General features: G+C 52.3%; 1 protein-coding gene across 5 annotated transcripts in view; it reads left to right on the top strand.

Moving 5' to 3' along the window:
- SEPTIN8 (septin 8) overlaps positions 1-23,640 on the top strand; it is a 63,978-nt gene that overhangs the window by 32,110 nt on the left and 8,228 nt on the right. For 3 of the 5 annotated variants that reach the window (XM_068157920.1, XM_068157906.1, XM_068157911.1), the window contains 5 exons: positions 3,811-3,972; positions 8,064-8,160; positions 8,474-8,642; positions 9,059-9,191; positions 11,550-11,740. In XM_068157920.1, the coding sequence (XP_068014021.1) occupies positions 3,811-3,972; positions 8,064-8,160; positions 8,474-8,642; positions 9,059-9,191; positions 11,550-11,740 (752 nt within the window). Of the gene's footprint in view, positions 1-3,810; positions 3,973-8,063; positions 8,161-8,473; positions 8,643-9,058; positions 9,192-11,549; positions 11,741-14,726; positions 18,064-20,057; positions 21,060-23,640 lie in introns of those variants that run through there. The other 2 variants (XM_068157929.1, XM_068157939.1) reach the window with 2 other exon arrangements.

The following is a 23,640-nucleotide window of genomic DNA, read 5'->3' on the forward strand; positions in this document are numbered from 1 at the left end:
GGCTGCTCTAAGGTGTCCCTGGATCCTTCTCTGCTCCAGGCTGAACTGCCCCAACCCTCTCAGCCTGTCCCCACAGGGGAGGTTCTCCTGCCCTCTGATCATCTTCCTGGCCAGAGGTGTAGCAGGGGCAAAGCTTTGCTGGCTCAGCCTCTGGAATTGGTTTCCCAAGGGGTTTTGTAGGGACCTGGATCAGTGTGCTTTGACACAGCACCAGGTGCTGGGCAGGCTCTTCAATCTGGGTGCTGATTTCAAGACTGAATCTTGCTTGTGGTGTGAAATTTACCCAACCCTTTCTGGCTAAAGCAGGTTTGTAAACAGCTGTAAAGCAATATTTGTTTGGCTGAGCTCATGGGCAGCTGTTGTGCAGGGTGGTTAGTTACAGCCAGAGGGCCAAAAGCATCTTCAGAAGTTGGTTCTAGGTAGGTCAGATGGGTCTGGCTGGTAGGTGGGTGGGTGGGCAACACCTGTGATCTGCCAGGGGCTGGCTTTCCACTGGGTTTAAACTGGGGAAAGGGAGAGATAAATAAATAAGATTAATATGGGAAATAAAACCTGGGGTGCATTAAGAGGAGTGTGTCCAGCAGATCCAGGGAGGTTCTCCTCCTACTCTACTGTGCCCTGGTGAGGCCACACCTGGAATATTGCATCCAGTTCTGGGCTCCCCAGTTCAAGAGGGACAGGGATCTGCTGGGGACAATCCAAGGGAGGGCTACAAGGGTGATTAAGGGGCTGGAGCACTGCCTGATGAGGAGAGGCTGAGAGCCCTGGGGCTGGTTAGCCTGGAGAAGACTGAGAGGGGATCTAATCAGTGTCTATCAATGTCTGAGTCAAGAGGGAGGGGACAGGCTCTGCTCAGTTGCACCCTGGGATAAGCCAAGGGGCAGTGGATATAAATTCCAGCACAGGAGGTTCCACCTCAACATGAGGAGGAACTTCTTCACTGTGAGGCTCACAGAGCCCTGGAGCAGGCTGCCCAGAGAGGTTGTGGAGTCTCCTTCTCTGGAGGCTTTCCAGCCCTGTCTGGATGTGTTCCTGTGTGACCTGTGCTGGATTCTGTGGTCCTGCTCTGGCAGGGGGGTTGGACTGGATGATTTCCAGAGGTCCCTTCCACTCCCTAACATCCTGTGAGCCTGTGAAAACTGCATCTGTGTCAGATGAGAAGGTGATTTATCGATTTAATCTGCCCTGCTGTGCTGCCTTGGGCATCCCAGGGCTCCCTGGATGATTTCCAGCCAGTGGGTGCTGTTTATGAGCTGTGGTGTGGCTGATTGCTTGCCCTTCATGAGCTGCCACATGCCAGATGGGTCACTGGGCTGCTTTGGGCTGGTTTGTGCCTCTGCTGCTTGCTTTCCGAGGTAGGATTTGCCTGCTGGCTTCACTGGGGCCTGCATCTGGGAATGCTTTGGAGATGGGGACAAATCCAGCTGTGGCAATGCCTGTAGCCTTTATTAGCAGAATTGTTTCCTCCCAGCTGCCTGATTTCAGCACCTCCTTGGTAAGTTTTCCTTTTGGAGACAAGAAATAACTCTGTGGTCAGGATGGCTCAGGAGGTGCATTTTCTGTCTGTTTGTGAGGTCGTTGTCTTGTCTGGAGCACAGACTTCCTCTGGCCACAGTTTCAGCTCTGGCAAAGACCTCCAGTACATGGACTGACAGTCAAGGGGACACTGCACTCCTGCCACACTCCAGTAGGCAACTTCTTTGCATAGAGAAGAATGCTCTTCCACCATGTGGCAGAAGAATGTGGCTCTGGGATTGTGTCTGCAACCCCAAGTAAACATTTTTTGTGTAAGAGTGGAGAGAGAAACCTCACAGGGCTCTGATCTAGCTGAAGATGTCCCTGCTGACTGCAGGGGGCTTAGACTAGATGACTTTCAAAGGCCTGTTACAACCCAAACCATTCATATCCTGGGCTGCATCAATAGGAGTATGGCCAGCAGAGCAAGAGAGGGGATTCTGCCCTTTTACTCTGCCCTGGTGAGACCCCACCTTGAATACTGCATCTGGTTCTGGTGTATCCAGCATAAGTACCTCTGCTAGGAATATAGGCTGGGGGAGCTGGGATTGTTCAGCCTGGAGGAGAGAAAGCTCCAGGGAGACCTTAGAGCAGCATTTCAGTCTTTGAAGGGGACCTACAAGAAGGCTTGAGAGGGACTGTTCAGAAGGGCCTGTGGGGATAGGACCAGGGGCAATTGTTTGAAACTGGAGCAGGGGAGATGTAGGTTGGACATCAGGAGGGAGTTCTTCACCATGAGGGTGGTGAAACACTGGAACAGGCTGCCCAGGGATGTGGTGGAGGCTCCATCCCTGGAGACACTCAGCATCAGACTTGCTGTGTCCCTGGGCAGCCTGATCTAGCTGGAGGTGTCCCTGCTGAGTGCAGGGGGGTTGCACAAGATGCCCTTGGAGGATCCCTTCCAACTCAGTGCAATCTGTGAAAAGATTTCTCCTGTCTGGCACCCTGCACATTTCCCAGGTGGTTCATGTCATCCACACAGCAGGCATGAGCTGTGACCCTCTCAGAGAGGCTCAGGGAGTCCTCAGGAAGGATCTGCAGCTACTTTGAAAGCATCTGAGGGGAGTCCCTGCACTTTCTCCTTAAGCACAGGAAGGCTTTCCCTCAGCTCACTGTAACAATTCCTTGAGCTTCTCCTCTCAAACAACTTGTCAGCACAGCCAGAAGGGGGTAGGTGATAAGTGGAGGTGTGACAGCTGATATTGTCTCAACGTGTGTAACAAAATACTCAGGTGAGAGCAGAGGCTTTGATCTGCTCCTCCTGCATTTATCACAAGGTGTTCATCTTTGCTTTATCTGGAAGCCTTGGAGCCTGATTAGTCCTGGGAAACTCTTCCCTCTAGTGTTCAGCTGGGCTTGTGCTGCAGCTTGCATGCAGAAGCTTGCTGGCTTTATGGGATGTAAAGCAGCCACTGTGGTAGGACCCAGAATCTTGTGTCAGGTTCAAAAAGGACAAGTGCTGGGTGCTGCACTTAGGTCACAACAACCCCATGAAGGTTCCAGGCTTGGGGCAGAGTGGCTGGAAACTGCCTGGTGGAAAGGGACCTGGGGGTGGTGGTTGACAAACAGCTGAAAATGAGCCAGCAGTGTGCTCAGCTGGCCAAGAAGGTCACCAGCATCCTGGCCTGGATCAGCAGCGGCGTGGCCAGCAGGACTACGGTGGGGTTTGTCTCCTGTACTCAGCACTGGTGAAGCCACACCTTGAATACTGGGATCAGTTTTGGGCCCCACACTCCAAGAAGGACATTGAGGGGCTGAAGTGGCTCTAGAGAAGGGCAGTGAAGCTGGTGAAAGGTCTTATGAGGAGCAGCTAAGGGATCTGGGGTTGTCCAGCCTGGAGAAAAGGAGGCTGAGGGGAGACCTCATTGCTTCCTACAGCTCCCTGAAAGGAGGTTGGAGTGAGGTGGGGCTTGGCCTCTTGTCCCTAGTATCAGGTGATAGAAGGAGAGGAAATGGCCTGAAACTGCACTAGGGGAGGTTTAGGTTGGAGATTAGGAATAATTTCTTTGCTGCAAGAGTGGTCAGGGATTGGCACAGGCTGCCCAGGGAGGTGGTGCTGGAGTCCCCGTCCCTGGAGGTGTTCAAGAAACCTGTGGCCATGGCACTTGGGCACATGGTTTGGTGGCCCTGGTGGTATGAAGTTGATGGTTGGACTGTATGATCTCAGAGGTCTTTCCAACCCAAACGATTCTGTCACTGTGTGACCAAATCCCCCCACGAGCACCAACCCAGCCGAGCTGCTCCCTGCCCTGCTGCTCACCCGCTTCTTGTTCTTCTTCCTTCCTTCCACTGCAGGTGAACATCATCCCCATCATTGCCAAAGCAGACACCATCTCCAAAAGTGAGCTGCACAAGTTTAAGATCAAGATCATGAGCGAGCTGGTCAGCAATGGTGTGCAGATCTATCAGTTCCCCACCGACGATGAGGCAGTGGCTGAGATCAACTCGGTGATGAACGTGAGTGCTGCTGCCGGCCGCCTCGCCACCGCGGCTGGGCACTGCCACGCTGCCCAGCCCCCAGAATGCACCTGAAGGGCAAGTTTCATCAGGGCTGTCCAGACACTGAAATCCATTGGAAAGCTGAGCTGGAGATCAGTCAGTCCCCCTGAGGCTGGGGCGTTCAGAAGGGCAGCAAAGCTGGGGTGGGGTTTGGAGCACAGCCCTGTGAGGAGAGGCTGAGGGAGCTGGGGTTGCTTAGCCTGGAGAAGAGGAGGCTCAGGGGAGGCCTTCTTGCTCTCTACAACTACCTGAAGGGAGGTTGTAGCCAGTTGGGGGTTGGTCTCTTCTCCCAGGCAACCAGCACCAGAACAAGAGGACACAGTCTCAAGCTGCACCAGGGGAAGTTCAGGCTGGATGTTAGGAAGAAGTTCTTCATAGAAGGAGTGACTGGCCATTGGAATGTGCTGCCCAGGGAGGTGGTGGAGTCACCATCCCTGGAGGTGTTTAGGAGGAGACTTGATGGGGAGCTTGGTGCCATGGTTTAGTTGATTAGATGGTGTTGGATGATGGGTTGGACTCAATCTCAAATGTCTCTTCCAACCTGGTTTATCCTATCCTATCCTATCCTATCCTATCCTATCCTATCCTATCCTATCCTATCCTATCCTATCCTATCCTATCCTATCCTATCCTATCCTATTCTATCCTATCCTATCCTATTCTATCCTATCCTATCCTTTAATCTGTAGGCTGGCTGGAGGAGCTCAGCTCAGCTCTGAAATCTCTTTTATTAAGTTTGGGATGAATCCTTCTCTCCAAAGTGCATTCTGTCTGCTTTCTTTGGGTGACTCCATTTGAGGAGGGGAGAAGCTTGGAAGCAAACTTTACAGTTAAGATTAATATAAATCTCCTGACCTATGGAGGCAAGGCAGAGAAAACTCCATTTACAACAAAGGAGAAAAAATCAGAAGCTCTACTTTGTCCTCAAAATTCAGGGTTCAAAGTTCAAATTCAAAAGAAGATCAGAGACCAAACTCAGACCTGGCTGATGAATGTGCAAAACAGTTGGAGGCTTCCTGTCTCCCACATCAGAGTGTGGCTGTTGTACTCTCACAGAATGCCAGCTTGCAAGGGAGCTCAGGGATCATCTGGTCCAAGCTAGCAGCAGCTGCAGTGTTTTCCATGTTAACTTTTTTATTACAAAGCAGCTCACAATGAACACTTTCCTGCAGAGCAGGTTCTGATTCACAGCTTTGCCTTTCTTTCACACCCTCCTCTTCCTTTTTCCCTTTTCAGTTTCAGTAGCCAATTGATTTCTGGATCACTTAGATAATGACAAAAATTTATCATAGAATCACAGAACTGTCAGGGCTGGAAGGGACCTCAAGGCTCAGCCAGTTCCAACCCCCCTGCCATGGGCAGGGACATCTCTACAGCAGGTTGCTCAGAGCCACAATCCAGCCTGGCCTTCAAATCCGCCAGGCATGAGGCTGCCACCACCTCCCTGGGCAACCTGTGCCAGTCTCTCACCACCCTCATGGGGAACAATTTCTTCCTGACATCCAATCTGAATCTCCCCATTTATAGTTTTGCTCCATCCCCCCAGTCCTATCACTCCCTGACAGCCTCAAAAGTCCCTCCCCAGCTTTCTTGTAGTCCCCTTCAGATACTGAAAGGCCACAAGAAGGTCTCCAGGGAGCCTTCTCCTCTCCAGACTGCACAACCCCATCTCTCTCAGTCTGTCTCCAGAGCAGAGCAGCTCCAGCCCTCTGCTCATCCTTGTGGCCCTTCTCTGGACACCTTTCAGCACCTCCAGATCCTTCCTGTCCTAGGGGCTCCAGAACTGGACACAGAGCTCCAGCTGTGGTCTCAGCAGAGTGGAGCAGAGGGGGAGAATCACCTCCCTGGTCCTGCAGGCCACACTTCTCTTGCTGCAGCCCAGGCTCTGCTTGGCTCTCTGGGCTGCAAGTGCTCACTGCTGGCTCCTGTTGAGCTTCTCCTCCCCCAGCACCCCCAAGAACTCTTCTTCAGGGCTGCTCTCAAGCCAGTCCCTGCCCAGCCTATATCAGTGTTAGTTCTTTTTTTTTGGATGAATTAATCAAAAAATTGAAGGATGGACTCTTGGTAAAACAGTTGCAAGCTGTGTGCACTGGGGAGAAAAAACCACGACTTGTGCTTGCTTGGATTTGCTTCCCAACCCCTCCAATGAAAATATTTTTGACCTCTTCTCCACCAGTTCCACCCTTCTGACTCCCTTTCTTCTTATATGTGAGGAATTGTTTAGTCTGGAGATACAGGAGGCTGAGGGGAGACCTTCTCACTCTTTACAGCTCCCTGAAAGGAGGTTGAAGCTTGGCGGGGTTGGTGTCTCCTCCCAGGGAAAGGAAATAGCCTCAGCTTGCACCAGGGGAGCTTTAAGTTGGACATTGAAAGAAAGTTCTTCCCTGAAAGGGTTCTCAAGGACTAGAGCAGGCTGCCCAGGGAGGTGATTGAATCCCCTTCCCTGGAGGTGTTTAAAAGAGGCAGAGATCTGGTGCTGAGGGACGATTCACAGATTTCATTGGGTTGGAAGGGCCCTCAAAGGTCTTCTTGTCCACACCCCCTGCAGTCGGCAGGGACAGCTCCAATTAGATCAGGCTGCACAGGGCCACAGCAAATCCACCACCTCCCTGGGCAACCTGTCCCTGTGTTTCACCACCCTCACTGTGCAGAACTTCCTCCTGATGTCCAGCTTAAATCTCCCCTGCTCCAGTTTCAAACCATTGCCCCTGGTCCTATCCCCACAGGCCCTTCTGAACAGTCCCTCTCAAGCCTTCCTGTAGCCCCCTTCAGATACTGAAATGCAGCTCTAAGGTCTCCCTGGAGTCTTCTCTCCTCTGGGCTGAACAGCCCCAATTCTCTCAACCTGTCAGTGTTCAGCCCCAGACTTGGTTGAGTCAGGGAATGGTTGGACTTGATGACCTTTAAAGGTCTTTTCCAACCAAAACAATTCTATGATTCTGTGATTTTTGTCCACCTCATCCTGCTGAAGCCCCTGCTCCACAGCTCCTTTCTGCAGTGCTGAGGACACTGCTCTGTCTCCTTGCTGCTTGGCAGCCTTGGAGAGCACTGAGCACATGTTGTATCCTGCACATGTCCCTGCCAGTGCCCACACACACACTGCTGTGCCAAGGCCTGGTTCCTGATGGCTTCCTGCCTTCTGCAAGGCAGGGAGTGCCCTGCTCATGGCATGTGGGGACTGCAAAGAACAACCTGACAAATGGGTAGAGGGACAGCAGTGATGATTCTGCTGTGCCTTCAATATTTCCCCATCTAGTTTAGCCCAGCCAGCACTGCTGCTAAGCTGCCCTCTTCTAAGGTCCCAGTGGGTAGTAGAGACAGCTCTGAGTGTTGGAGAGTGATGGCTGCAGAGGAAGGGCTTGGTGCAGCAGAGTGAGGGGGATCTAATGGTCAGGCTCATCTCTGAGGGGTTAACCCATGCTGGATATGAGCCAACATCTGCCCTGGTGGCCAAGAAGGCCACCAGCATCCTGGCTTTGATCAGCAATGGTGTGGCCAGCAGGACCAGTGCCTGTACCGAGCACTAGTGAGCCCACACCTGGAGTACGGGGGTCAGTTTTGGGCCCCTCATTCTAGGAAGGACATTGAGGTGTTGGAGTGAGTCCAGAGAAGGGCAATGAAGCTGGGGAAGGGTAGAGCACAGGTCTGGTGAGGAGCAGCTGAGGGAACTGAAATTGTTCAGCCTGGAGAAAAGGAGGCTGAGGAGAGACCTTCTGGCTGGAGGAGGCTGGAGTGCGGTGGGGGCTGGTCTCCTCTCCCAGGATGAGAGGCAACAGCCTCAAGTTGCACCAGGGGAGGTTTAGGTTGGGCCTGAGGAACACTTTCTTCCCCAGAAGGGCTGTCAAGTCCTAGGCTGCTCAGGGCAGTGGTGGAGACCCTACCCCTGGAGGGGTCCCAGAGCCACGGAGATGTAATGCTGAAAGACATGGTTTAGTGTTGAGCTGGCAGTACTGGGTTAATGGTTGGACAGGAGGACCTTAAAGGTCTCTTCCACCCAAACCCATTCCCTGCTTGTCTGCACTGCGTCCCTGGCCTTGGCTCTGTTGCAGGCTCACCTGCCCTTCGCCGTGGTCGGCAGCACAGAGGAGGTGAAGGTTGGGAACAAGCTGGTGAGAGCTCGGCAGTACCCCTGGGGAGTGGTGCAAGGTAAGGGGATGGGTAAGGGCCCCCACTACAGACCTCCCTTGTGCCCATGCATCCACTGGCACCCTCCCCAGCTCTGCCCTATGCCAACTGGTGCAGAAACATCCTCTGCAGCCTCGGGTGGGTTGGCCACTCTTTCCTACCAGGAGCTCCCGTTCCTGCCGGGGTCAACAGCAAGCCTTGCATCCAAGGGGCTGTGTGCTCTGGGTGGGACAGCGGGGCCAGGGGAGGAGAGCCTGGAATTAATCTGCAGGTGTGTTTGTCCTTCCCCCACCACACCTGCAGCGCCCCTGACTTGTGCCTTTGCTTCCACCAGTGGAGAATGAAAGTCACTGCGACTTCGTGAAGCTGCGGGAGATGCTGATCCGGGTGAACATGGAGGACCTGCGGGAGCAGACCCACACCCGCCACTACGAGCTCTACAGGAGGTGCAAGCTGGAGGAGATGGGCTTCAAGGACACAGACCCAGACAGCCAGCCCTTCAGGTGAGCAGCCTCCACGGGCTCCAGCAGCAGGCCAGAGCAGCAATCTGGCAGTGACGCTCCAAAATAAAGAGGCCTTTAGCTGTATCCGCCCTGCTGAGCTGGGCTCAAAGTTTGCAGCTGACCTCCCTCCCCTCTCCCTCCCCTCTCCCTCCCCTCTCCCTCCCCTCTCCCTCCCCTCTCCCTCCCCTCTCCCTCCCCTCTCCCTCCCCTCTCCCTCCCCTCTCCCTCCCCTCTCCCTCCCCTCTCCCTCCCCTCTCCCTCCCCTCTCCCTCCCCTCTCCCTCCCCTCTCCCTCCCCTCTCCCTCCCCTCTCCCTCCCCTCTCCCTCCCCTCTCCCTCCCCTCTCATTTTATACATCCCCATCCCTAACTCCCTGCTCTCCAAAGAGCCTGGATTTGGTTTTGCTTTCTTCCCTAGCCTCCAAGAAACATACGAGACTAAAAGGAAAGAGTTCTTGGGTGAGCTCCAGAAGAAGGAGGAAGAAATGAGACAAATGTTTGTTAACAAAGTCAAGGAGACAGAAGCAGAGCTGAAGGAGAAGGAGAGAGAGGTGGGTGTGCCAGATCCTCTCAGAGGAGCCTAAAATGCAGCCAGCAGGAGCTCTGGGGCTGGGCAGCCTATGCCTGCTGGAAGGCACTTGCAGCTCTTGGGCAGACCTCATCTGCCAAAGCACCAACACACAGAGCTTCATCCAGTCAGAGAAGGGGACACAGGGTAGGGGTTTCAGAAGAGCATCACTGCTTTAGGTGCCTCAGAAACAGAAGAGTCCTGTGCTGTGTGTAGGGGACCTGGCTGCTGCTTGGTGAGTGAAGGGCAATGAAGGATGTTTTGGGGAGCACCCATGTCAGGTAGATCTCACCCATGGAGGCTCTCTGGGCAGCAGGAATGCTCCAGGGGGCAGCTGGGCTGTGGAGTGCCCAAGGTCAGTGGTGTGAAGCCATGGACAGCTGCTGTGACTGTGGTGGTGGGGGAAATAAATGGCCCACCTTCAAAACTAATGAGGAACAGAAGGGTCCCCAATGTCCCCAGCCCTGTTGCAGGGCTGCAGGCTGAGCTGGCTCCTCAGTGCACTCCCCCAGAGCTCAGGCTTTCTCCTGGTTTGATGTGTGGTGCCAGGCAGAGCTGAATGTCTTCTGTTGTCTCTGGTTTTGGTGAAGAATCACAGAAACAGTATCACAGTATCACAGTATCACTTAGGTTGGAAAGGACCTCGAGGATCATCGAGTCCAACCTGACACCGCAGACCCCATGACTAGACCATGGCACCAAGTGCCACGTCCAATCTCCCCTTGAACGCCTCCAGGGTCGATGACTCAACCACCTCCCTGGGCAACCCATTCCAATGCCGAATGACTCGCTCGGTGAAGAACTTCCTCCTCACCTCGAGTCTAAACCTCCCCTGGCGCAGCTTGAGACTGTGTCCCCTTGTTCTGGTGCTGGTTGCCTGGGAGAAGAGGCCAACTCCCTCCTGGCTACAACCACCCTTCAGGTAGTTGTAGAGGGCAATAAGGTCACCCCTGAGCCTCCTCTTCTCCAGGCTAAACAATCCCAGCTCCCTCAGCCTCTCCTCATAGGGCTTGTGTTCAAGGCCTCTCACCAGCCTTGTTGCCCTTCTCTGGACACGCTCAAGTGTCTCAATGTCCTTCTTAAACTGAGGAGCCCAGAACTGGACACAGTACTCAAGGTGCGGCCTAACCAGAGCAGAGTACAGGGGCACTATGACCTCCCTGCTCCTGCTGGCCACACTATTCCTAATGCAGGCCAGAATGCTATTGGCCCTCCTGGCCACCTGAGCACACTGCTGGCTCATATTCAGGTGGCTGTCGATCAGCACACCCAGGTCCCTCTCTGTCTGGGAGCTCTCCAGCCACTCCGACCCCAGCCTATAGCTCTGCATGGGATTGCCATAGCCAAAGTGCAGCACTCGGCACTTGGACTTGTTGAAAGCCATCCCATTGGACTCTGCCCATCTGTCCAGTCGGTCGAGGTCCCTCTGCAGAGCCTTTCTACCCTCTAATTGACTAACATCTGCCCCTAACTTTGTGTCATCTGCAAACTTGCTGATGACTGACTCTACCCCTTCATCCAGATCATCAACGAATATGTTGAAGAGGACAGGGCCCAGCACTGATCCCTGGGGGACACCACTGGTGACTGGCCTCCAGCTGGATGCGGCACCGTTCACGACCACTCTCTGGGCCCGGCCCTCCAGCCAGTTCCTAACCCAGCACAGAGTGTAGTGGTCCAATCCACAGGCTGACAGCTTAGTCAGCAGTTTGCTGTGGGGGACGGTGTCAAAGGCCTTGCTGAAGTCTAGGTAGACCACATCCACAGGCCTCCCCACATCCACCAGGCGGGTCACCTGATCATAGAAAGAGATCAGGTTGGAGAGGCAGGATCTGCCCTTCCTGAATCCATGCTGGCTGGACCTGAGCCCTTGGCCATCCTTCAGGTGCGCAGTTATTGCTGCCAGGATGGACCACCAAGTCCAACCCATAACCCTACTCCACAAAAGTTCTCCCCTAAACCATATCCCCAAGCTCCACATCCAAACCACCTTCAAACACATCCGGGGTTGGTGACTCCACCACCTCCCTGGGCAGCACATGCCAACACCTGACCACTCTTGCTGGGAGAAACTTCTTCCTAATATCCAGTCTAAACCTACCCAGTTGTAGCTTTAGGCCATTTCTCTTGTTCTGTCACTAATTACCTGTGAGAAGAGCCCAGCACCAGCCTCTGTGGCTGCCCAGAGGTCACTTGTGCTGAGGTGCAGGGACGCTGGCTGCCCTGTGCCAGCTGCTGGGTCTCTGGGGGTTAGTGGGGATTGGGGCAGGAGGTGTGGCTGTGGCTCTGGGGTTGGGGGTGGATGCTGGATGTGATGCTCAGAGGCTTTGTCTCCCACCAGCTGCATGAGAAATTTGAGCACTTAAAAAGGATACACCAAGAGGAGAAGAGGAAGGTGGAGGAGAAGAGGAGGGAGCTGGAGGAAGAGATGAACGCCTTCAACAGGCGGAAAGTGGCAGTGGAGACCTTGCAGTCCCAATCTTTGCAGGCTACCTCACAGCAGCCACTGAGGAAGGATAAAGACAAGAAAAAGTAAGTGTCTGAACTTGATTCTTGTCCCCTCTGCTGCTGGGGAGCTGGGTGTCTGCTCAGATGCCGAAGCAGCAAATGAAAAGGGGGATTCTGAAATCCTGATTCCTACCCTTCTGACTCTGCCTAATGGGGAGGAGAGACAGGGCCCTGCTGTGTCCTGGCACTGCCCTGGGGAAGCCCTTGGGGCTGTAAGTAGGGGGAGATTGACAGTTTGGGAGCATTTCTTAAAGACTGTGGGTCATGTGAGATTGTCCTTACCTCTGTGACAGCAAGCTGCAAGGAAGGTGACTACAGAAATAAGCTGCACCTTCTCCCCAGCAGAAGCGTGGGGACACGCTTGACACAGCTGTGATGCCTTACAGATGAGGTCTCCCACAGTGTGAACCTCACTGTGATCCATACTCTTGGGACCCTCTTTGGAGAGTGTGGTGTTTTAGTTTTGGAGCCAGAGCTGTAATGATGGAAGCAGCAGCAGCTCAGAGTGGAGATGCAGTGGAAATTCTTCATGGAACAGGGCTCTAAGGCAGTTCTGCTTACCAGAAAGCTCTGTCCCCTAAGGGCACCATCCTCATCTTAGCTTGCTGGGAGTTAAATGACACTGCTGAAGCCAGCAAGAGACAGTGGCACATAAATAATCTTTCAGCTGCCTGGTTGTGAAATGATAGAATAGGAGTGGGGCAAAGAGGCTGAAAAAGAAACGGTTCTTCAGGGATCAGTGGCTATGAGCAGAACAAGAAGCACCATCATGCAAGCTGCTAATGCTGCTGTGGCAGCAGGTTTTGTTCCTTCCCCTTGCATGATGGAGCTGAAGAGCCTGAACTGCATTCTGTCAGCTCCAGAAGGGGCTGGTGGCAATGATTTCACAGCCTTTCAGTGATGGAAAGGAACAAAAAAACCATCCAGAGGAGCAACACTTTGAGTTCTGAGTTTGCTCTTGATGACTTCATGTTGCTGATTAGATTTCCAGTACCTGAAGAGGGCCTACAGGAAAGCTGGGAAGGAACAGGATGAGGGACAATGGCTTTGAGCTGGAAGAGGGGAGATTGATGATGTGGTCTGGGTGTGGGGCTGGGCTGGGTTCTGTCTTCAGCTCTGGAGCAAGGCATCAGCACCAGGAGTAAAATGAATAAATTAGGGAGAAGAAGTGGGTTGGGGCTTGGGGTTGAGGTTTGGGTTTTTTTGCTTCAGATTCATGAGCTAGTTCAAAATGCAGTATTTGGGGGTTTCTGGTTAAGCAGGATGATGAAATCTGTAATAAAGAAACTCAAAGGAAGCTCCCTCCCCTTGGCCTTGACCTGCCTGCCCAGACCTCTTCTTCATCTTGGAGGCATCCAAAGGAGCTGGAGGTCATGTGAAACCTGTGTGACAGAGAGCACAGCCCTCTCCCATCCCACTGTGGCTGGTTTGATGTTGACCCCACAGACCACTCAGGCATAAGGGGACTTCTGTACTCCCTGGCCAGCAGCAGGAATGTCTCTGCTGGCTTTGTTTCTGAGATCCTTCAACCACAATGGCATCTTGGGGTGCATGAAGGAGAGTGTGACCAAGAGGTCAAGAGGTGTTCGATTCCTTTACTCTGTCTTAGTGAGGCCATAACTGGAGTATTTTGTCCAGTTTTGGCTCCCCAGTTCAACTGAGACAGGGAACTGCTAGAGAGAGTCCAGCAGAGGCTGCAAAGCTGCTGAGGGGCCTGGAGCAGCTCTAAAGAGGAAAGGCTGAGAGCCCTGGGGCTGTTGAGCCTGGAGAAGAGCAGTCCCAGAGGGGATATGAGCAATGCTCAGCAAGAGATACAGGGTGGGGGGCAAGAGGCTGGGACCAGACTCTGGTCAGTGGTGCCCAGGGACAAGACAGGGGTCAATGGGCACAAAGTGGAACCCAGAAGGTTCCATCTGAACAGGAGGAGAAAATCTTTGGTGTGAGGGTGCTGGAGGCCTGGAACAGGCTGCCCACAGAGGTTGTGGAGTCTCCTCCTCTGGAGAGCTTCCAAACCCACCTGGCCATTGTGATCCTGCTGTGTATGCCCTGCTTTAGCAAGGGGGTTGGATTGGATGATCTCCAGAGTTCCTTTCCAACCCTCTCTATGCTGAGATTCTGTGAACCAGACTGAAATAGAGGAAGACAACTGAGATGTGGGAGCTGGTGGCAGGCAGCGTCCTCCTCAGAGACTGGCAGCAAAGCTTTCTCTGGCAGAACTCATGGTCCAGGCTGTGCTGGGCTTCGCCCAGTGAGAAGCTGATGCTGTGCAGAGCCAAGTGTGAGCCTGGACATCACTTCCAGGAGAGCCCCAGAGCTCCCCAGGGGATGGAGATGGGGATGGAGACATATCCCAAGCTCAGGGACCAAGATGTTGGGACCTTTTAAGAACTGGGAATCCATCATGAGCTCAGGAGGGGGTGGATTTCTTTCCATGTTTAGGAGACTTTATTGGCCCTTTTCTCAACTCCTCTTTCAACTCAGTGGTTTTTAGTAGCTTCAGGAAGTACAAGCTGGAGGAGTTGCAGGTGTGGAGGAGAACTAAAAGCATCTGTGCTGATGTTCTCCTTAGGCAGCTTGCCAAGCAGGTTGTCCTCTGTGGTGGGATAACTGGGCAGCACATTTAAGCTCTGCTTCTCTTAGGAGGTGCTTCCTTCAACACCAGAATCTCCTCATTTTGACCTATGCAGCACATTTAAGCTCTGCTCCCCTTAGGAGGTGCTTCCTTGAACCCCAGAACCCCTTGGTTTTGAGCTTTGCAGCAGGTTTAAGCTCTTCAGGCAGCTTGCCAAGCAGGTTGTCCTCTGTGGTGGGGCTCGGCGCGCTGGTGGTCGCTCCCATCCTTGAGCCCTCAGTGTTTGTCCCTTCCCTTCCTGTGTGGTGGTGGTGGTGTTTTATGTTCATTTTAACACATTTGGCTACGTTTTTGCTTTGGTTTTAATTTGCCATAACCTGAATTCACCTTCTTTTTTACGTTGTTCTTTCTTTTGTTTCTTTTGTCTTTTCTTTTCAGTTAATCACACACAGCCTTGCAGGCCAAGAGTGGACTTGGTGCTTTCATGTGTTTAAATAAAACAAAACAAAACAAAACCCACAACAACAAAAAAAAATGTTGCTTGAGTTTCCCCCACCCTGTGACCCTCCTCATAACATTTGTGTGAGTGGACCAAAGGGACAGAGGTAAAACTGAGCCCTCTGCGGCGGCCGCGGTGCGGAGGAACTGGCTCCTGGCTGTGCGCAACTGAGCCAGGAGGCTTTCAGGAAGGAAGTTGACCATCCCCTCTGTTTTGGTTCTTAAGAAATAAATCAACTAATCCCTCCAGCAAGATGGTTTGTAACCCTGTTCTAAACCCAGCAGCTGCGGATGGAGTTGCCCGTAACTTGCTTTGCCTCAGCTCACCCAACCGGCTCGATAATTGCTTCCTAGGTTGGTTTGGTTTGGTTCCTGCTGGAGGTTCATCTGCCTTGCCCTGCACCTGCCCAGCTGTGAGGAGTGGCATGAAGAATGCTGAAACCTTTAGGTTTGGTTTGGTTTGATTGCTTTCCTAACCAAATTCTCCATTGGAGTCCAGTTTTGGAGTGGGTAGGAAACCCACAGTGCTCAAAGGGGTGTTTTTTTTCAACCCTGGGAGAACCTTAAGCCCTTAGTTCCAGTAATTATCTATTTTAATCCTGAATTACTCTAAACACAGCATTTATAATATATATATATATATATAGAGAGAGAGAGAGAGAGAGAGAGAGAGGTTAATAAAACTCCTGGGACAATGTTTTGAGTTTTTCTTTACTGCTAAAGTAGAGCATTGATAGAGGAAAAGGTTGGGGTTGTTGGGGTTTGGTTTTGGTGGGGGTTTCTTTTTCACAGAGTCTGTTGTGTGAGGCGGAGCTTCAGGATCTCTGGCACTTCTTGCTCCCTTCTCAGTATTGACTGATGTCATCTTACTCTGCTGGAAGAATTATTTAAGCTGCATTCTTTACTTCTTACACTTTAACCTTAAGCTTACTCTGTGTGCCTAACAAGGAGAATCTCCTCATTCTGAGCCCTGCAGCATGTTTAAGCTCTGCTCCTTACAGGATGTGTTTCCTTCAACACCAGAATCCCCTGATTTTGAGCTTAACATCAAGTTTAAGCTCTGCTCCTCTTGGAAGGTGCTTCCTTCAACACCAGAATCTCCTCATTTTGAGCTTTGCAGCACATTTAAGCTCTGCTCCTCTTGGGAGGTGCTTCCTTCAACACCAGAATCTCCTCATTTTGAGCTATGCAGCACATTTAAGCTCTGCTCCTTACAGGACATGCTTCCTTGAACCCCAGACCCCCCTGATTTTGAGCTTTGCAGCACATTTAAGCTCTTCTCCTCTTAGCAGGTGCTTCCTTTGCCACTCCCCCTGCTTACAAATTACAGCCTTATTTTCATGGGCAGCTGAGCTTAGAGGAATTATTAGGATCAATATTAATTTCTTTCCAGTCAATCCATTTTGGCCAACTGAAGAGAGCCTCTCTAGCTATGCTGTCATGGAAAACTAATTGGATTCCCTGCCATCCATCAGATGCTAGGCTACATAAATAGGAATTAATTAGTATTAACCCCCCCACACACACATAGTGGAGATTGTAAAACACTGGCTGGCTAAGTGTTAGTTGTTGAGGGGTTGTGGTTTTATTTAGGCATTAATGTTACAGGAGACTTCCTGATCTTTGTTTTCTTCCTCCCCCCTCCCTTAATATTTAAGCTAAATGTCAGCAAATTCTTTCTGGGACTCCTAGATGGAGGTGCACAGAGCAAGGTCTGTCTGCAGGCAGCCTTTTGCTGGGCTGTAGAAGGAGGTTCTTTAACTTGCCTGTCCCATTCAAGCAGCTTTCTCTGCCAGCTGGCAGAAAACCTGAAACATGAAGCTGAAAATCATGCCAGTGCCACTTGGTTCATGTGAGAACCTCCTGAAGATCTCACAGGTACCTCAGAACTGGCCATTTTTCAACCCCATGTGTGCTTGGTAGGAGCCTGCTGGAAGCTCCACACTGGGTTTTGAAGACTGTGCCTGCAGGTTGGATGTGTTTAAAGAGTTAACTCTCCAAAATTAGGAGGGTTTATGTGGGGTTTTTTTCCCCTCAGAGAAACACAGAAGGAACCCAACTTAGGATCTGCAAGCAGACAGTTCCAGCTCACTGCTGCCTGCAGGAGCAGTCTTGGAGCAAATCAGGGGCAGGAGTTTGATTGTTTTGCTATTGATAAACACTCTGCCTGTGTAAGCAGCACTGGTTGGTTCCCTGGTTTGCTTCTCCAGGCTGCTGCTGTGCTCAGACTGCTGATGCTGGGCATGCAAACAGCTGCCTCACCATTGCTTTTCCAGTCAAGGTTTTTCTCCCCCTCTCCTGCTGCAGCCAGCATGGGCTGTGCAAACCCATTTCCATCTGCCCTGATGTGGCAGGGATCAATTCCTTCCTCCTAGAATCACAGGTAGTTAAGGGCAGTGATGATAACAAAGAGGAAAAGCCTTCACATCCTGGGGCACTGTGGAGGAGTCCCCAGCTTTGCCCTGGTGAAGGCACTCAGAATGTATGTCACAAGATTTTTCATGGTGATTCTGATGTGGCATTGACTTCATGTTCACCTTGGCCTTCTAGTTACTACTCCTTTAGAGCAGTCATCATCATCACCTCAGCTGGACTCAGACATCATTTTTTAGTCTTCTGGGATTCTTTTCTCTAGCATTTGATTTTTTCCCCCCCTTTTGGCTGAGAGAAGGCTGAAGTCTGTGGTCTGTAGGGTAGTTGTGTATCTTATTTAATGAGTTACAAGCACGTGGTGATGCTCACCTCCCTCCACTTGGAAGATTTACATCTTGTAGGCTAGCAGAAGTGGAAGCAACCCTCCCCCACCCTTCCAGATACAGCTGAACCCATTCAGTTGCACATCCTTGAGCTGCTCTGTACCCTGATCTGCCCAAGGGTTGCCAAAAGGCAGTACCCAATCCTGTGTGATTCCAACATTCACCATCACCTGTGTTGTCTGCTCTCTAGCTGAAGTGTCTGTGAGGCTCTGAGCTCCAGACCCTGCACTGTCTGGCCATGGTTGGTACCCCCAGGGTGGATGGGGAGGAGGTGGTTGGCTTGCAGCACATGGAGACCTGCATGGAAGGAGCTCCAGGTGCTGCATCCCTTCCCTTTGCCACTCCTGCTGTGGTGGGGGGGTGAGAGGGTGTGTGTGTGTGTGCTGCTGCTTTTCATTGTGTTTGGGTTTTTTTCTGTGTGTGTGTTTTATTTTTATTTGGCCTTTTGTTGCTTTCCACTCACTTTGTACATTTTTGGTTGGTTGGTTTGTTTCTTTGATTAAATCTCACATGTATTTTGAGTGTTTGTGGTGTCCTTTATTTTGGCAGTGGGCTCCTTGTGTCCTCTAATGGATCTCTGCTGAAGTACCACCATGGAGTGACTGAAAGCTTCACCCACAGGGGGTCTTATGTCCTGTGGGAATGCTCACAAGCCAAATTAGCTAACTCCTGTGTCACACAGCATGCAGAGAAGCATCTCATCTGGCACCTGGGGAGAGAGAGTCAAAGATACTCATCCAAATGCCATGCCTGTTGGGGCAAAGGTTGCTTTCAGGCTTGCTGGCACTTCTCCTTTGGGGGACCTGGTGGCCAAACTGATTTACCAGTAGCCTCACTGTTGTAGTGATGCCCAAAGAGGTGATTGAAGGGTAGGGTGAAAAGGGGGCAGAGGTGGAGGGTGATACAGGGTGGGGTCTGGAGAACAGGGCCGGTGAGGAGCAGCTGAGGGCACTGGGGTTGTTCAGCCTGGAGAAGAGGAGGCTGAAGGGAAGACCTCATTGCTCTCTACAACTCTCTGAAAGGAGATTGGAGCCAGGTGGGGACTGGTCTCTTCTCCCAAGGAATGAACAGCAGGGCAAGAGGAGATGGCCTCACATTGCACCAGAGGAGATTGAGGTTGGACATTAGGAGAAAATTTTTCACTGAAAGGGCTCTCCAAGGCAGGAGCAGGCTGCCCAGGGAGGTGATTGAATCTCTATCCTTGGAGGCATTTCAGGGCTGCAGGTCTGTGCTGCTGAGGGCCATGGTTTGGCCCCAGGCTTGGTAGAGTTAGAGAATGGCTGAAGTCACTCTCAAAGCACTTTTCCTACCAAAACAATTCTCTGCTTCTGTGGTTTGCTAATGGCACTTCCAAAGCTGTGCTCTTCTGGAGAAGCCCATCACAGCCACAGATGAAGGCCAGAAGAAGAGCACAGCTGCCCCTGAAGCCAGAGGAGGCCACAGCAATGCTGCCAGGGCTGGAAGCCCTCTGCTGTGAGGCCAGGCTCAGAGAGGTTGTTCAGCCTGGAGAAGAGAAGGCTCCAGGGAGACCTTCTGGTGGCCTTTCAGTGCTTCAGGGGCTGATCAGAAAGCTGAGGACAGGCTTTTGAACAGGGCCTGTTGTGACAGGACAAGGGGTGATGGTTTGAACTGAAAGAGGGAGACTCAGAGTGGAAGAAGGGAAAAATGTTTCCTGCTGATGGTGGTGAGAGCCTGTCCCAGGTTGCCCAGAGAGGTGGGAGATGCCCCATCCCTGGAACTATTCCAGGTGAGGTTGGTTGAGGCTCTGAGCAACCTGCTCTAGTTTCAGGGGGTTGGCCCAGATGAGCTTTAAAGGTCCCTTCCCACCAAAGCAGTCTGGGATTTTATGCTACAGCTCCACTGCTGTGATGTTAAAGAGGACCCAGCTGGTGCTTCCAGACATCATGTTAGCAAATACTTTTACACAGGAGCAATGTTAAGACCATTAATGTTTCTGCCAAGCTCCTAGAGAGATGCTTGCAAGAGAGAGAGAAGCACAAAACCTGGTTGTAAGAGCAGGTCAGCAGCAAGGGAGTTACTGGTCACATTTTATACCTCCAGAGCTGAGCCCTGGTGGCTGAGGCCCTAGGACATGCTGCTGCTTTCCATTCAGGACACAACCCAGACCTACCCTCATCTTGTCCTGGGCTGAAGCTGGGGGAGAGATGGAGCCTGGGAGATGAAGACAGTGCAAATCTGGTGGCTGTGCTGGTGGGGAGAGCCAGCTTGGGCTGTGCCTGTGGTCCTGGCTGGGCTGGAGATGGCTCCACCTCTCTGCCCAGCCTCTGTCTCTGCAGCAGGTGACTGCAGCCATCTTTCCTCGTTAAAGCTTTAAGTCAGGTCTCTGATTACCAGTTCCAGGTGAAATCTTGGCAGCCATGAGAGCTTCTCCACTCTGGGTGGTTTAAAACCCAAACTCTCCCCAGCCCCACGAGAGCTGCCCTTTGACCTTTCATGCTGTCTTGAATTCATGTCAATTAACTGAAACCCTGGTTCTCTTTTGTTCTTTCTGTAGCTTCTTTAGTCTTCCCACTGCGTGCTCCATAACATCAGGAAGATTTGTTAATTAGAAGATTTATTAAGGCCAACCCACCTCATGCAGAAGAAATTAATGGGTGCTTTCACCTTTAAGCTGGCAAGGTGGTGCACAGAAGAGGTGGTGTAGCAAGGACTGGGAAGTGCACCGTGCCTTGTGGCTGCCAGGAGTTGCCTTGATCAGGTTTCTCGATAAAAGTTGCCCCCTGAGGTCCTTGCCAAGAGCTAAACAGCTAATGAAGGGCTGCTGCCACTAAAGCCAAGCACTAACCTCTGGGTGAGGGCAGGTAGCGCTGAGCCAGCCCCCAGGCGGAGGAGGGGCAGAGCTAGGTTGGTGCGAGGTGGGGGGGCTCAGCTTGCTGCTTGAGCTGCTGCTCTGAGTCTCCTCTCCTCTGCCTGGGCTGGGATGGAACTGGAGAGCCTCCTAACATCCAGCTGCACCCTCTCACCTTTCTCAGCAGTAACTCTCTCGTGGAGCTTTTTCCCCATAGCCTTACAGGTGTGCTAACCTGAACCCCCCCACACCCTTCACTCCTTGAGGCTTCCATGAGTTACACCTTCTGCCTCACCACTTAACCCCTTCCCCAGAGCCCCCTGCCCACCTCCCCACCCCCTGCTTGGGGCACGGGTAACCCTGCCTGGCCAGGCTGCTGGGCTCTGGGTGAGATTGGAACCGTTTTAAAGGACAACTAAATGTTCACTGTTAACCTAAGGGAAACACTTGAAAGCTGGAGACTCCCTTCCTGGGGGTGAGTTCTGCCTTTGGAACAGGCTGACTGCCCCTTGCACAACCCCTTTGGGTTGAACAAGCAACCAAACAAAAAAGGGGGAAAACTTCCAAGTGTGATGTCTGTGCCCCAGACTCACCTCACACAGGAGCAAGGAGAGGTCCCAGTTGCTCTTGGTTTTTCAAACAAGCTTGTAAATGACTCTCAGGAATGAGCTGCTTGTACCAAAGTTGGGTTTAATAAAACCAGAACTGACTTGTTTAACAAACAGCTGTTAAAAGCCATGCTTTGTGCACCAGCTGGAGGCACTGGGACACCAGAGTGCTGTGGCCCAATCCACAGCCCTCACTGTTCCTCCAGGTTCCCCCTGTTTGCCTTCTGTCTCTGTGTTTTAAACTGTGATGTCCCCCATGTGCTCCCACATGCACATAGGTCCATCCATCCCCTTCTCCAGCCTGCTGTTTCTCCTGAGGCTGTAGGACCAGCATAAACCCAGGCAGGAGGTCTGAAGGCAGCTTGCACCTTTTGCACCTTGGACACCTGCTTTGTGCTGGGTGCTGTGACCAGAGCAGGACAAGACCTGGCCATGAAGTGTAGGGGGCGTGACAGCAGCTCAAGGAGGCTCCCACCAAGCCAGCTGGGTCTCCATCACCACCTAAGAGCTTGGGGAGGTGAAGAGGGTGAGGTGGAGGCACTGAGCTCCTGTCCCTGAGGTATGTTGGATGTCATGATCTCCAAAACCTGCCCCTGAGGTGTGTTGGATGTGACAGAGTCACCAAAACCTGTCTGTGAGGTGTGTTGGATGTCACAGTCTCCAAAACCTCTGGATGCCCTTGGCACAAACTGAAACTTGGAGGTAAATCTCAATAAGTAACAGGTGTGTGGCCTGAGGAGAACTAAACTGGGCACACAGGGAGGTTCTGGAGACTCCTGCCACATGCAGGCAGCAGGGACTAGCCTCATGCCAAGTGTGCTCATCCCACAGCAAGCAGGGCCGAGGCCCCAAGTGGGGCCAGGTGAGAAGCAGGTCTGCCCAGGCTGTCCCTCAGCAGCCATGGAGTCAGAGCTGGAATTGTCCTTAGCACAACTCTGTCACTTCATGTTGTGACCATCAGGCTGAGCTGAGCAACGGAACAGCTTTTGGTGCTGCTGTTGATGGTGAGTTCCAGACTTGCCTGTGCTCTCTGTTGAGGCAAACCTGTGTGACTCCCTTGGCAAACCTTTCATCCAGTTGGCAGGAGAGCTGAACTGGGAATGAAAACTTCTTCTTTTCTCCCCTCCAAATTGCTCAGATTTGATAAAGTCCTGTTTGCCATGTCTGTAGTTTAGGCAGCAGTGGGACTCAAGTTGCATTCCTTGCTGAGGAAGAAATGAGAGGGAGCTGCTGGGCCCTGCCAGGAGTTAAGGCAGAAGCTGCTCTAAGGGCACATCCCTGCAGTGCCCAAAGAGCTGAGCTGTGAGTGCTGGTCAGAGTGAGTCAAAACCACTACAGCTGATTAGCAAGAAACAACCCCACAACACATAGAGGTCATCCCACAGATGAGCTTTAAAGGTTTGAGGTATGTCTGGAGGCACTGGGTACCTGCAGGCTGCTCTGAAAGGTCCTCCTCTGTTCCCAGTGCTGGTCCCTGTTAAGCATTTATTTGCCATACCAGAAAACTCCCATCAGAAACCTGCAATGTGGTAAAAGAGCTCTGGGATTAGTCCTCCCTCTGCTGTGTTCTTCTGTCTTGGTCAATTCTCTGACCACAGGAGTTTTGTGGAGCTGTGTCAATGAACTCTTCTAGGTCATCACACCCTCTCCCATAAGCAGGAGTTCACTGGTGCCTGCTGGTCTGCAGTGAGGCAGCTTCATGCCTGTGTGTGACAGCTCCTGGGGGACTTGCTTTAGCTGTGGCACCTTCATTTTGGGGCTGCTTTATGAACAGGAGATGTAGCAGGAGCTGGGGGGGGGGTGTGGGGGTGACTCCAAATTGCTTTGCTCTTTCTGTAGGTGATTAAAAGGAGTTTGGTTTGTGTTCTGGTTCTGCTTCAGAACCTGAGCAGCAGAGGCTGCCAGGAAGCATCTTGAAGGACCAAACAATTCCATGGATCCTTCTCCCAGGGGACTGCAAATGCTTCCTTTGTGTCAGCTTCAGGCCCATGGAAATCTGGCCTGAAGTAAGGCAACAGCAAAAGGAGCCTGGGGTTGAGAGGTTTGCTTCCCCCAGGCTGAGATCCCTGCAGGGAAGGGATCCTGCCCCTGCCAACACAAACCCACCCAAGGGCTGGAGCCTGGCACGGGAGCTGTGGGATGCTGCTGCCCAGGGAGAGGGGGGCAGCAGCTTTCCCTGCTGTAAGAGCTCTTTGAAGATGCTCTGTGAGTGTTCTCTGGAGGCCTGCAGGGACTGAACATTCCCCAGACTAGCATCCTCAGAAAAGCAGCCCTGAGCTGATCAGATCTGTGCCAGCTGCATCTGGCACGTTCTCACCAGTAACTGCTGTGCAGCAAAATGCTTACAGGATGCAGAGGGGAGCTGAGCTGCAGGTGGGATGAACTTGTGTCTGTAGCATGTAGCACACAATCCAAGGAGGCAGGGACAGCAGGGAGATGGTCATCACTCCAAACCCACATGGAGGTGCTTTGTGTGGCCTTCTCCAGGTGACCTTGCCTTGGTAAGGGGCTTGACCTGGATGCTCTCCAGAGGTCCCTTCCAACCTTCACCATTCTGTGATTCTGTGATCTCTGAAACCCAAACTAATTGTTCCTGTCACTGCTGTCCCTGGCTGTGTGCTGTGTTCAGCTTCTTGTTCATCCCCTGTCCAGGCAGTTAGGGAAAGGTACTGGAATCATGG

The sequence above is a fragment of the Melanerpes formicivorus genome, unplaced genomic scaffold (genome assembly GCF_026170545.1).
Source record: "Melanerpes formicivorus ecotype bairdi unplaced genomic scaffold, bMelFor1.0.p_v2 SCAF_2, whole genome shotgun sequence".
Classification (NCBI taxonomy): domain Eukaryota; kingdom Metazoa; phylum Chordata; class Aves; order Piciformes; family Picidae; genus Melanerpes; species Melanerpes formicivorus.